General features: G+C 40.9%; 1 protein-coding gene across 7 annotated transcripts in view; it reads right to left on the bottom strand.

Moving 5' to 3' along the window:
• The window catches only part of IQCJ (IQ motif containing J), a 297,921-nt gene that overhangs the window by 190,183 nt on the left and 92,590 nt on the right, over nt 1-15,148 (bottom strand). For 4 of the 7 annotated variants that reach the window (XM_075937809.1, XM_075937807.1, XM_075937806.1 and 1 more), the window contains exon 6: nt 10,153-10,455. The exons of 1 other annotated variant lie outside the window; for it this stretch is intronic. In XM_075937809.1, the coding sequence (XP_075793924.1) occupies nt 10,345-10,455 (111 nt within the window). In that variant the 3' untranslated portion in view covers nt 10,153-10,344. Of the gene's footprint in view, nt 1-10,150; nt 10,456-13,285; nt 14,785-15,148 lie in introns of those variants that run through there. 2 more of the 7 variants (XM_075937810.1, XM_014573805.3) reach the window with 2 other exon arrangements.

Raw genomic sequence — 15,148 nt, 5'->3', positions numbered from 1 at the left:
AAGAGCCTGACAACTACTACATTTCAAAGGTGGAAGTGCCGCCAGTTCCCCGCTGTGCCCCTGCCCCCCACCCATGGAGACTGTGCTAGGGGGAACCGGCTTTTAAGTCAGCTCCCCGCAGCACTGGGTCTTGCCCCCCCCCCCACCTGGTGCCTCTCTCTGAGGGAGGCAGCAAGGAGGGGAGAAAGCGACTAGTTGAAACATTAGTCAACTCGTCGTGTATATCCCTTACTCTATCTATAAACTAAACAACAGTATTTTCTGTCATTGTTTTTCTTTAAAAGAACAAGCGTGGCTACATGTGAGGGAACACATTAAAAAGTCTTGGCGTGTAGATACTACATAATCCAATGCAACATTTCTATACTACAAGTTTATAACAGGACATGTAAAAAATATCAGGTTTGATTTTTAGAAGTTCACAACAGTCAAACCCAAGTGAAGTCCAAGAGAGCTGGTGAAGCTCATAATTACTGAACAATCAGGACCCCCATGCCTAAATACTGTACAAGAGAACTATGCTTTGTGTTGTTAGACACAAATTACAAAGGCCAGCATGACATTCAAGCAAAAATGTATCCTTTATACGCAGAGGATTTTATTTTTTTTTCTTTTTCACATTCTTTTCAACTCCAACTTTCTCACAAAAGCAATGTTTAAAGAGTTCCTTGGCAATCATTTTATCATCAGTTGAAATCACTTCTAAACTGACCTTAGCTTCAGCTGAAATACATTAAATTGATTAACCCTATCAACACACAACATTTACTATATACACACACAAAAATAATAATGGTATATCCTGCTACCATTGAAGAAAATAACTGAGATGCTAATTTCCCAATACTATGTAAAAAAGCCATATGAGCAACAACAAATTTTTGCATTACTGTGTTAAAAAGCCATCTGAGTATCACACAGTCACACTCAGACATTACGGCTGTGTCTAGACTGGCAAGTTTTTCTGCAAAATCATTTGATTTTGCGGAAAAACTTGCCAGCTGTCTACACTGGCCGCTTGAATTTCTGGAAAAGCACTGACGATCTCATGTAAGATTGTCAGTGATTTTCCGGAAATACTATGCTGCTCCCATTTGGGCAGAAGTCTTTTTCTGAAAGACTTTTGCGCAAAAGGGCCAGTGTAAACAGCACAGTAGCGTTTTCCGCAAAAAAGCCCCGATTGCGAAAATGGCAATCGGGGCTTTTTTGCAGAAAACTGCGTCTAGATTGGCCACGGACGCTTTTCCGCAAAAAGTGCTTTTGCAGAAAAGCATCCTGCCAATCTAGACGTGCTTTTCCGAAAATGCTTTTAACAGAAAACTTTTCCGTTAAAAGCATTTTCGGAAAATCGTGCCAGTGTAGACGTACCCAACATGTATAAAACTGAACATAATACTCCTAATATAGAAACACACTCAAAAAGAAAATGTCCCATTAGTCGTCTAGTATTGAATAGTCTCTATTTATATTCAGAACTATATTATCCTAAGCAAGTTAAAGCAATTGAAAATTACATTTGTTTTCATATCCACATAATTTCAAATGTTATCCCTCCCTGCTGTCTTGCTACACCCCTCATTTTTATGTAATGCATGTTACTAGGTTTATAAGCTTCTTGGGCTACATATTGTGAAGTCCCAAGCACTTACCTGTGCTGTTATAAACAGTAAAATAATTCCTTAGATGTGGGCTTCCAGAGTAAAACAGTCAATTAGAGGACTTTTCTGGCACAGATACTGATAATTTTCTGGTGAGCTTTGATTTGTAGATTATATTAAAAAACTGTTCTTCAATTAATATACTGAGATAAAAAATTATCTGTCCGAAAATTTGTAAGACCTCCATAAGGAATGGTTTAAATATTTATAATATATATTAGAATTTAAGAATCTTCTGGTAATCTATACATTCTAAGTAATAATCTGTGCCAGTGGACTAACAAATGAAAACAGCAGTGAAATACGGAACATCTAAATCAATGATTCACTCATGTCACTGAGATAGCAAGCGTCAGTCTAGAGAAGAGAGCAAAAATGTTACCCTGTCAGCCTTGAACCACCAATTCAAAAAAATGTGGGGCCCAGGTGTGAAGAACACATTTTTAAACATTCTTCTGAGTTTCATTCTCGTCCATCTATAAATCTGCTTTTAATGACAGTGTCCTTGTGATGTCTTTTGAGATAATAGTGTACGTAGGAAGTCAAGGGAGAGGAATATGAAGATTCACTGTTATAACTGGAAAGCTTCTCTTGAAAAAGAAATTTATTTTAAAAAAGTTTGGGGAAATGTCAACTGGAGTTGATGGGAACTAGAATTCATATAAATTATATAACTGCATTTTGGGGTGATCAGCAGCTGGAATGCTGGGACAACCTATCAAGAGATCAAGGAATAAAGACCTACCAAAAATTCCATGTAGGAATGTACAGTATCACTGCAAACTCCTAGTGAAAATGACTTATTTCAAGTTGCTTTAGACCAGGACATAAAAAAGCTTTGGACCCATGTCCGATTTTCCAACAATGTGACAAAAAAGTAGACAGTAGTGAGCCGTAAAAGACATTTCTTCAATCAAGTATTTTGATTCACAGGTTTCTTTTAGTAGGTGTGTAGGGAGGTGGGGAAGGAGTGCTGGAAGATAAAATTGGAGTATATCTTCTTTAAAACTTCCAGACAACATACCAGAAATGTACTGACAACCACAGCTGGTAAAAGCATAAATCTTTCTGCCTTCACATTGGATGTCAAAAATACATAGTTAAAAAAAATAGTTGGGAGTTTCTGATGTCATGAAGGAATATCTCCTTCAAGACAAAAAAGTTTATTTATTATTCATATTGTGGAAGTGCCTAAGAATTCCAGTCAAGTCAGTACTTATTGTGCCAGGCACTATAGGGAAAAAAACAACAAAGAAGCCAGCCCTTGCTCTGAGACGCTTACAGTGCAAATAGCAAGTTCAAGTAGACAGAACTGAGCTATAGGTGCCTCTGACAGATTACAGAAAGTGCAGAGGAAAAAGAAATTCACTGCATCCAGAAGTCAAATAGAAATGGAGACACCTGCAGGTATTCCTCTCTAAAGCATTATCTTTGATTTTCTGAAGCCTTTTAAGAGAGCTCCTAACTCCCACTCCTCTGCTTTTAAATGTAGGGGGTGCACTCCTGGTCCCATTGAAGTCAGAGAGAGTTTTGCCACAGACGTCATGGGAGACAGGATTTCACCCTTGATCAGTCACTCTCAAACTGTGGTCCAGGTGGCTTTCCAGATGGTCTGCAGCTTGAGCTCAGCCCCTCCATCTTACTCCCTTCCCTCTCCCCACACATCAGGGAGCCTGTGTTGGTGCTCCAGGCTCCCCCCACACCAAAGTTGGAGTGCCAGCGCTGGCTTCCCACTGGGGGAGCGTGTGGAGAACGCCTCAAGCCTTGCCGCCAGACATAGCTTGCAGGGGGAGCAAGCAGTTCCGCACACTGCCTCTCCTTTCCCCCCAGCTGGGGAAACAGCAGAACACAGACATGATGCCTGGAGGCTTTTCCCGCTGTTCTCATTGGCCAGAATCCAGCCAATGGGAGCAATGGGAGGCCATGCCTGGGACACGATGCCTGGAAGTGGTATGGGCACGAAAGCAAGTAAGTGCCCCCCATTCCTCTCATGACCAGATCCCACATCCCCAACATCCTCATGCACTGCCCCCCGCTGAGACCCCACACCCTCAATATGCTTCTGCACCCTCTCCCCAGGCCAGACAACCTTTCCACATCCTGCTCCTGCACCCACCCTTGCTCCTGAACCTGCCCTCCTGGCCACATAGTACATCCTCCCTTGCTCTTGCCTCCTGCCCCTGGCCAGACATCCTCCTCCCAGCCTGCTCCTGCACTCTACCTCCCACCCAGACATTACACCCTCACCACCACCTGCACCCAACCTTCCACCCAGATCCTGTACTCCCATCTCTATCCCACCCACTGGCAGCCCTGTCCTGCACAATGAATCCCTCATTTTTGTCCCCACCCCAGAGCCTAGGTGTGGGATTGACAAAATCTACTAACCCTGGAACCCCAGAAGAGTAAATCTGGTTTATGGGAAGGCCTGAACCACAATCCTCCCCCCCCCCCACATCCTATGGGGTTGGAGTGCTGTAGTGAGGTGTCTCAGTTGGGGGCCACATCAGTGAAGGTTTGGGGGTTTTGGAGGGTTTTTTTGCTTCTCAGTTGTGGGGTCCACAACTGATTTTTCTGAGAGTCACTGGACCCCGACCCCAAAAGATTCCCCACCCTGCCATAAAGGAAAAAAACATTGAAGCCTTTTGTGTGGACATAAATTAATATTTGGAGTATTGTGTCCAGTTTTAGGCACCAGATTTCAAGAAAGATTGAAATGGTGATAGGAGAGGGTGAATAAAGAAAAGTTATTTGTTAGTTCCCATAATAGAAGAACTAGAGGACACCAAATGAAGTTAATGGGTAGCAGGTTTAAAACTAGTAAAAGAAAGTTCTTCTTCACACAGAACATAGTCAACCTGTGGAACTCCTTGCCAGAGGAGGCTGTGAAGGCTAGGACTATAAGGGTATGTCTACACTACACAGTTAGTTCGAACTAACGAATGTTAGTTCGAACTAACTTTCATAGGCGCTACACTAGTGCTCCGTTAGTTCGAATTAAATTCGAACGGAGCGCTTAGTTCGAACTAGGTAATCCTCATTCCACGAGGATTAAGCCTAGTTCGAACTTACTAGTTTGAATTAAGGACTGTGTAGACCCTTAATTCGAACTAGTGGGAGGCTAGCCCTCCCCAGGATTCCCTGGTGGACACTCTGGCCAACACCAGGGAAACTCTATGCACCCCTCCCAGCCCCGGACCCCTTAAAGGGGCATGGGCTGTCTACGGTGCCTGTGCCAGGTGCAAGCCTGCTAGCACCCAGCCAGCAGACCCTGCACCTGGCACGGATCGAGCCACCCACCCGATGCCTCCCAGCCCTCCCCCTCTTCCCGGGACCAGGCTGGCGGCTCCTGGGAGCTTGCCCGGGACCGCAAGAGGCGGGCACCCGCCTGGGCTAGTGCGGACATCGTGGACCTTGTCCACAATCTCTGCACTAGACACAGGAAAGTGGCCGGCTTGGGCAGGATAGCTGCCAGCCTGGCCACCCAGGAGCAGGTGTGCATGAAAATCAAGGGGGTCCACTGAGACCCCCGACCCTGAGCCCTGAGCTTACAATGGCCATCCTGGGTCAGACCAAAGGTCCATCTAGCCCAGTAGCCTGTCTGCCGACAGTAGCCAACCCTAGGGACCCTGGAGGGGATGGACCGAAGACAGTGACCAAGCCATTTGTCTCGTGCCATCCCTCTCCAGCCTTCCACAAACCTTGGGCAGGGACACCACTCCTACCCCCTGGCTAATACCACTCCATGGACCCAACCTCCATGACTTGATCTCACTTCCCTTTAAACTCTGTTCTAGTTCTAGCCTTCACAGCCTCCTGCAGTAAGGAGTTCCACAGGTTGACTATTTGCTTTGTGAAGAACAACTTTCTGTTACTGTTTGAAGCCTGCTACCCATTCCTTTCCTTTGGTGTCCTCTAGTCCTTCTTTATGGGAACTAATGAAGAACTTTTCTGTATGCACCCTCTCCACCCAACTCCTGCTTTTAGAGACCTCTATCCTGTTCCCCCTCCATCTCCTCTTTTCTAAGCTGAAAAGTCCCAGTCTCTTTAGCCTCTCTTCATATGGGACCTGTTCCCAACCCCTGATCATTTTAGTTGCCCTCCCCTCTCCCAGCCTCTCTCTTCCCCTCTCTCACCTCCTTTTCCCAGTCTCCCCCAGTTTTGTTCAATAAAGACAGATTCCATTTTTGAACACAATTGTCCTTTATTTTGTACATCAAGAAAAGGGGCTAGAGAAGGGTAAGTGGAAGGAGGTGAGGGAGGAATGGGGCACGAACCCCTGATGGGGAGGACTGGGCTGGCTCTGCGGGCTTTTGGGGTGGAAGCTCTCCTGCAGCCCCCCGATTTCCTCCTCTCCCCGGATGGCAGCCTGCGGCAAGTGCAGCCGGGCTGATGGCCGAGTGCTGTGATGTGCCCAGTGTAGGTACTCCGGGCACTCCAAGCCAGGACTGCTTTGCAAGTGCGGCACCCCTGAGAACTGTCTGTCCGGGGTGGGGGTCAGGACCCTTTAAGCGCAGCCCTTGGCTAGCCTGAGACGGCATCTCCATGCTCTAAGTCCTCCTCTGATGCCCTGCCGGCACTGCTTCTGGCCATCCTTAAGCCTGGTTCTGGGTCCACTTAATGAGGACATGCTAGTTCGAATTAGCAAAACGCTAATTCGAACTAGTTTTTTAGTTTAGATCCGTTAGTTCGAAGTAGTTTAGTTCGAATTAACTAATTCGAACTAAGTTAGTTCGAATTAACGTTGTAGTGTAGACGTACCCTAACAGAGTTTAAAGAGAAGCTAGATAATTTCATGGAGGTTAGGGCCATAAAAGGCTATCAGCCAGGGGATAGAAATGGTGTCCCTGGCCTCTGTTTGTCAGAGGCTGGAGAGAGATGGCAGGAGACAAATCGCTTGATCATTGTCTTCGGTCCACCCTCTCTGGGGCACCTGGTGCTGGCTACTGTTGGCAGACAGGCTACTGGGCTAGATGGACCTTTGGTCTGACCCAGTACGGCCGTTCTTATGTTCTTATTTGGAGAAGGTCCAGAGAAGAGCAACAAAAATGATTGAAGGTCCAGAAAACGTGACCTATTAGGGAAGATTGAAAGAACTGGGTTTGTTTAGTTTAGAAAAAAGAAGACAGAGGGGACATGATAGCAGTTTTCAAATATCTAAAGGGGAGTTACAAGAAGGACGTAGAAAAATGGTTCTCCCTGACCTCTGATGATAGGACAAGAAGCAATGGGCTAAAATTGCACCGAAGGAGGTTTAGATTGGACATCAGAAAGAACTTCATAACTGTTAGGGTGATTAAACACTGGAATAAATTGCGTAGGGAGGTTGTGAAATCTCTATCACTGAAGATTTTTAAGAGCAGGATAGACAGACCTCTATCTGAGATGATCTAGATGGTGCGTGGTCCTGCTGGGAGGGCAGGGAACTGGACTTGATGATCTCTCAAGGTCCCTCCCAGTTCTACTATTCCATGATTCTATGATTTTACTTTATTTTAAATGAAGTTTGATAAACTAACTTGAGAAAGTTAAAATGCTTAATGTGTTTAATAATTTAAATTAATATTTCCTTTCTTATGGGTTAAATGAAACTGTTCTCCTTAGCAGCCATACTAGCAAAATGGCTTGGGCATAATTATGTAATTAATGGCAAATTTCCGTTAGGAAAGGGTGGTCCACAAAAAGATTTGCATTGAACGAGGTGGGCCACAGGCCAAAAAGTTTGAGAATCACTGCCTTAGATCTTGCTTCCTACCTCTAAGTAGTAATGCACTGCAGTATACAAAGTCGAAATCATTATAGCTATGGCAGATTACTTATTTAATCTTCTTATCATCATATATATCATAATTATTTTTAAGCACTAGAGGCATCAGGTGACAAAAATTAAGTACAGAAAAGGAACGATGATGTACAGAACTTTAGAACACCCTACACTGAACCGTCACACAGGTGACTGCTGAGGTGCAATCTCAGATGACAGCAGATGACATGTATTAATCATCATATCTCAACATATGAATAAATGTTTAACTATAACTAAAATTAAACTGCAGGCAGCTTTTGAAGGCAATATAAACTTCTACCAAAGAGTTAAATAATTTCAGGTGGCAGCAAATAAGATCATTGACTTTAATATGTTCCATCTAGAAGTCTTTACATACTACACATTCAATTTTTCCCGTTGCTACAAAAGTATTGGCAAATTATTTTGTGACTTGTAAGTAAATATAATCAATGTATCTGTGCCAAAAGCCAGCAGTTACAAAACTGGACATTTGGTACCTTAAGTATGACTACCCAGAGTTGCATAAAAATCTGTGCTATTCACTGTATCACTGATTGTTTGGGGACATTCTACCTGATCATTAAAATATTTTTTCAAATACTTTGCTTCTAGTTTCTATTTGTTCCATCAAATACTTGCCACTATAGTTTTGTTATAAGAAACATTAGCCACATATTCTTACTGCCCAGAAGAGTTTTATACAAAGATTTAAGAATCATGTGTTTACTGAGGCATCTTATATTACTTTGTTGCTAAAAAACATGTTAGAATTTACTACCTGCAACATAAACAAAAGTCTAAGAACTTACAATATTAATTTGGAAAATTACTAAGAATTAAAAAACTCGTTTAATCTCCGTGTAAATATATAACTTTATATTCTATTTTTGGTATCCTCCACTAATTCCATTATTGATTGTATAATGTCTAAGAAATGACCACTCCAAAAAAGTGAATTCTTTTTACATCAACACAAATATCAGATGAAGCATTATTCTATTACAGCTAATAGTATCTCAGTATTTCTAGGTAGTACTGAAGTTACAAAATGGGAAATGCAGAAAATTGTTAAATTCTAGTTTGTGAATGTTTATAGTCCTTCTTACAGATAATTACTTACACTGTATCTTTTTTTTAGAGTTTTAGAGAAATCTTTCGTGTCAGATGCTGCAGAGAGCATGTAATTTTGTTTTAAATTAATCTGCAGGTAAACACACTAGAAAATTAAAACGTATGTTATAAGAATGTTTGTCTTGGCCACACTCCCACATGACTGTGCGCTGTCCACCGCTGTCTATGGTACTGAAGAGCACAAGTCTTGTCCATTTGAGTGTAAAGAATTGCTTACTCTGATTTGATTTGGGAGAAATCCATATGCTGCTGTTCAGCTGAATTAATTTATTTGAAGAATCGCAGTAAAAAGGGCTATTGTTTCCTTTCAGTCCTCAAGAGGTAATCTGAAAAGGCCTAGAGATGGGTGAGCAAAAATCTTGGAGCGTTAACAAAAAGGTAGAAACTAGACTGCCTGTAGACTAAGTCTTTTAACGTGCCACCATAGAAAGCGTAGAGCACAAACTTAACTCCTGAGGTGGAACATACGATTCCAGACAACTAATTTAAAATCATGTGCAGAACAAGCTGCTTCTTCTGAAAGAAGCAAATTTATGTTATTCCGATTTCTGCTTCAAATTCAAGTGCAATACAAATAATCCAGGATACCTCACTGATGCTCTGAAAAACTCTGGATACAGGTATTTTCATTCCAGCCTTTGCTTGCTTGCTGAGGATTATCACAGCAGAGAGCAGGCTCTCTGTGGCTCTTACAGATTATGACTTTGAGGCTGAACCATTTGAAGAGCGACATGACACTAAATTACATCAGCAGAGAAACAGGTCACAACTGCAACCATATGTAAAGACAGGCTCTTTGTGAGAGTGTTTGGCACTCAAATTTTTCTCAAAGAGAAACTTAAAAGGGTTTAGCCTCTCTAGCAGCACATTTACCTCCTAGAGACCAGTTTCCATAGGGTAATTAAAGGTCATTCTAATGTTATCTATCTAGGTAGTTATTACTTACTGAACTCAAATGAACTGCTCCCATGAATAAAAGTCTGCTTGTATGGCTAAGAGTTGTATCATTAGACCCTAACTTTTTAATCATGTTTTAAACAAAGCAGTTTTGATTTTTACACATTAGACCACCTATTTCAGTGGAGAAATATAGAATTTTCAGGCACATAACATAGAAAGAAACTATTTGCCTACCCATTTCTGCAGGGGAGAGACAGATGCAATGTTATCTTAAAGATAATTGCCCTTTCTAAAACTTAATTTTAATCTCTATTTTAAATATATATTTTTAAATGGAAGCTTGCACAAGCATTATCAATGTGTTTCTAGTACAATAATTTATCAGATGTTTAATGCTAGGTCCTATCCAAATAGTAAGAAAAAAATCAAATAGTACATTTACATATATAGCAAACGCAGTTCTTAATCAAAAGGTGAAACAGATTTATGAGAAAAAACCTTAGCAGAAAATCCCTTTCTCTTATTCCACTTCAATGTCCTTCCTTCAAGCCATGTCTCCAAGGCCCCCACTTTTCACTGTAATCTGGATGCTTAACTCCCTTAGGATTCTTTAACAAACCCCATCCAGCGTATTATTTTAGCATTCAAATCAGTTATGAGCTCTTCTGTATCCTATTAAAGTTATTAATTGTATGGCTTTAATGAGTTTGCAGCTATAATTCCCAAATGTTACTTATTAATACAAACGTTAATGCTAAAAAAGATTGTAATTTATAATTATTGAATTCTTTGAAAGTGTCTGTAATCTCTTCTGCAAAACCTGTGTTTTCTTATTAAGAGGCTTAATTTCCAGCAAACACATCTTATTTAGATAATTAAGGTAAGGAGAATAAGAGGTCTTACTGCGTGAGGTCTCTCATGCTTTGTTCCACTGTTCTCTCTGGCCTTTCTGACCGGTTGTATGGACTGAATGTTGCTCTATGGAAATCAATGGGAGTTTTGTCACCAGACATCAGTCAGACCAGGATGAAATCATATGATTTGGTGAGGTGGGGCAAGGCATCTGAGGCAGGCATAGGAGAGTACTGGTGATACTCAGAGTTAGTTTGATCCCACTTTTTGAAGGAGATTTGACCCTCCCCAGACCACCACTCCAATGGATGACTAATTGAGTTTTTCAGATTCTTGACAAGATGATAGCAGCCACCTCCCAGAATAGGAAGGGTAGCAAAGCATTAAGGACATATATGTCACATAGCAACAGTGCTATTAAACAAAGCTTACACAGGCAACCTGAAATCCTCCCACAAGTACTCTTGCTGAAATTTATAACAAATTCAAGGTAAGCCTGGGAGAAGGAGGTAGCTAAAAGACAGAAAGAATACATTACCTCAGGGTGGGCAAGAGAGCCTCCACGGGCCAGATCCAGCTCGCCAAGCGGGTTCATCTGGCTCATGGATGCCCTGCCACTGTCCTGCCCCCAGGTCAATCAGGGTCTGGGAACAAGGGAGCGTGCAAGGTCTCCTCCCTCAGGAGGGTGGTGCTTAGAGTGCACTTTAGACGTTGCACACCCCTTTCAGGGTGGGGAGCAGGGAGTGAGAAACTTCACACACTGCCCCACCCCCAGGCCCTGATTGACCTGGGGGAGGGGGAAGCACGTGAAGTCTCCTCCCACCACTGGATTACGGGTGCCTACAGGGAACCACCAGCTGTTCAGAACAGCTGGTGGATCTCTCTGGAGTGGAGGGGGCAAAGACTTCATGCACGCCCCCACCCCTAGGCCAATCAGGGTCTGTGGGCGGGGGAGCACAGAAGTGTTCTGGCCCTGCCCCTTCTGCTCGAGGTCCCGCCCTTCCCGGGTGGCCCAAGGACATTTCAAAAATTTGTGCATGGTCTCCCCTTCTAAAATTATTGGCCATCCCTGTTTTACATACAGAATGGTATCTTACTATCATGCCCAGGCACAAGATACCACTATTGGTAATTTCAAAGAATCACATTGGTATAAGAATAATGACAGAGTGATTGGTTAGGCAAAAGATGTTAAAAAGATTAAAATTAAATAAAGATTAACAAAAAAATTTGGGTCAAAATTGTCGAAAAAAATTCTAAGAAGTGACATCCTGGACTATGACACAGTTACAGCAGTACTACATTTATTGGGGAGCAACCCTGAAAAATTGTTTGAATTAAATTGGAATCTGTTTCTTTAAATGGCAAAAAAGGAAGATGCCTAATATACATTTGAAATCCATAATCAATACTTGCTGCCCAATTGCATGTATTCAGGTGTATAATTTCACTAGTTTTAAGATTTTTCTTTAAAAATGCAAATGAAGTGTAAAGTTAAAGCATGTATTCTCCTGTATGGAAGTTCAGCTATAAACAAGATTTAATGTTCTGTTAATGCAAAGGAGAGAAATCAGCAAAAAGTCCAGTGATTACATAACGATGGTCTTATTTGTATCCGTTACGAAACGGGTCTGATTTTTGAAGAATTCTGAAGCACATTCATATTCTGATCATAGCTAGAATCAGAAACATGGTCATCAACCAAAATTACTTGGGATGGTTCAACAACTATCAGTCTGGTCCTTAATACAGAAACTGTCCACTGGAGAGACCAACACAGAGGCAATCTCAAATCAACAGAGTCTATTATAACAGTAAAGATGTGGGTTGGGGAGAGAATGCAGAGCTTCAATAAGACTGAAATTTCTGGACTGTCTCATGGAGGCCTTTGGTTTGCCCAGCTCCACCTGAGGGGTGCCCTGACAGACAGCCCTGGCTGAGCATATACGTGACACTTGAAGGTATCCCAATTAAGTAGAATTAGACTTCTATTTAAGCAGCAGTCATTACCATTTATCATCATTTGGTTTAAATCAGGCTTACAAGAAACTGTTGTTAGCCCTCAAAACAACCATAACATTCTCTCTTTTTTGGCTGACGAGACAGAGGTGTCTCAAAGAGTCTAAATTACAGAAATATTTTCATTTCATACACTTCTAATATTTTCCTTTTTGGGATGTAAGGTTTATAGACGATTGTTGCTTTCCACTCTGAAAAGTTTTAAATTCATGTTTTTTGTGAAATGTCTTGAAACCAATGGATGAATAGCAAGACTTGAAAACTAAACTTGTAGATTTGATGGTGGTTCCAATTAAACAGAATTTTTGATGTTGGGTAAAACCCTACCAAATTCATGGCTATGAAAAAAATGTCATTGACTGTGAAATCTGGTGTGCCCCATGAAATCTGGTGTTTTGTGTACTTTTATTTTATATTATAAAGTGAAAGTATACAAAAGTACACAGTTTTTCTTAAAAGAGATTCACAACACTATTGTTGGGGGGGGGGTCACTAGGCTATTGTTGGGGGTCACAGTATTGCCACCCTTACTTCTGTGCTGCTGCTGCTGGCAGTTCTGCTTTCAGAGCTAGGTACTGGCAAACAGCTGCTGCTTTCCAACTACTCAGCTCTAAAGGCAATATATAAGTAAGGGTGGCAATACCCTCTTGCAATAGCCTTGTGACTCCTTTTTGGGTTAGGACCCCAAGTTGAGAAATGCTGAGTCTGTAGGGCTTTGCATGTTTTATATTTTGCCATTTTAAATATATATTCATGTCTGTTACCACTCTGTGAAATTTAAGATTTAAATATCTGAAACCATGAAATTCAAAATTTTTAAAATACAGTGACCATGAAATTTACAAAAACGGACCATGAATTTGGTAGTGCCCTAATGATGAGGGAGGGTATTGCACTACAAAGCATATTACATATAAAAATTCCAATACATAGCAAATTGTTCAACACATTTCTTTATCAAGATTCAAATTGTTCACATTTTAAGCTCTTGCATTGATCCTAGAACTAAAAGTTAGAAGATCTGTGATTTCACAATCATTGAATTCCAGAAAATGTTACCATATCTTCTCTTCATTATGCATGTGTCCCATTCATATATGTTTTGTATGAAGGAATAGATCATCTGAGAAGTTTGAAGTACTTGTACACACAATTTCATTAAGATGTGCAGTATTTAATAATGAAAAATTCAAGGAAGTTGGATTTCTGACCTTTTTACTGGAGTTACTTGTGACTAAAACTCTTACACTTTACAGGAAAGCCTTTACTTTCATGAATTGTCATTCTAACCAACTCTCCAACTCTGGTGCCAGAAGAAATGAGGACAAAGATGCTAGTGCACCAAAACCACAAATGGGGGCCTTTAGCACCATCTGCTTGTTGTAAGCTAGTCAAAAGAAGGACAGAGAACATCTTCTGCAATGCTATTGAAATACCATTGAGTCAAGCAACCCTGGGTCTAATGGCAAAAAGCCATATAAACAAAGCCTGCTGACTGCCTTAGTGAGAAGAGTATTATTTGTTTAACATCAGGACACAGTTTCCTCTGCATCTATAACTAGCTCATTGCCACTGTGAATACTACCTCAAGTAATGTAACTGAAGACAATATGTAATGTATGAGGGCTGGAGGATGCAGTCCACACGTACACAGTTTTATATTGTTTTTCTTTAGTAGAGAAATAAACACATGTAGCTAGGAATAGCAGTAATAACATATTTTTCTAACTCTTTAAAGATTGTAAAAGACTTCTCCTCTAATAGCTGCTTTTCTATAGCATAAGTTTCACGTCAGTGCTTTGCTCTAAAAGCAAGAGCTTTCTTAAAATAAGTAATGTATGAAGCTGGTCCAAATCAAGTGTCACTGCATAAAACTAAAGGCATTTTAATGAATGGTTTATCAAGTTGCTGAGATTCAAAGTGACACACATACATTTTGTCTCTGAAATGAAATATAGTTATCTGCTGCAAACTGGGCTAAGCCACAGCCTTCTAAAGCCCTAAACATAAGAAGAGTGAATGATCAGAAGCAGGCTAAGGAGGGTTCACATCACCATAGATCGAAAACTAGTGATCAAATAATTGATTACATGTCAGGCACATCCTACTAGCCTCAGGCAAATTCAATTTTACTAGATTTCCTCAGCTCATGAAAATCAAATAGCATTTTTAAAAACCCTTATAAAAATCCACCAGAAATGAATGTTCTGATATGACTGACTGGATACACCACTTTGCAATATGTACTGTGTATGTGGCCAATGCATGTGCAATCCAACTTAAATTGCACATTTTTGGTTCTGACCAGGGTATGTGTGTTTATCTTTTTTGTTTTGTGGGGAGTTGAACTTATGTGCCTTTTCATCAGACTGCTTCCTCCACATTTTTCAGTTATTTTTATATTTCCTTTCTGCTCTCTTTCATGTCTGGTTTAACCTGGGGATGAAAAATAGGAAATATGTAAGATGGTAAAGGAAGAGTCAAAATAAACTACCATGTTTTAAAACATAATGACTGCTCTCAGCTTGGATCTTCTTCTTTCCCTGATATTTTCTTTTACAACATTTTCTTACGTCATTGAAAACTATATTAAAAAATTGTGAAATGCTCAAATACTTGGTAATTGAGTCTATACTGTACCAAAAATAGACAGATACTCTTCCACCTTCAAAAACAGATTCTGTTTTTTAAAAGGAGACAACATAAGAGACTAAGCATCAAGGAAAATGACTCTCTCTTTCTTTTAATGTAACTTTGATAAACTTATTGAGTACTGGCATTCCTGGAATGAGCCTTTCTT

Source organism: Pelodiscus sinensis, chromosome 10 (genome assembly GCF_049634645.1).
Source record: "Pelodiscus sinensis isolate JC-2024 chromosome 10, ASM4963464v1, whole genome shotgun sequence".
NCBI lineage: Eukaryota > Metazoa > Chordata > Testudines > Trionychidae > Pelodiscus > Pelodiscus sinensis.
The sequence above is the reverse complement of the archived record's forward strand: the minus strand, read 5'-3'. Positions and strand labels throughout refer to the sequence as shown.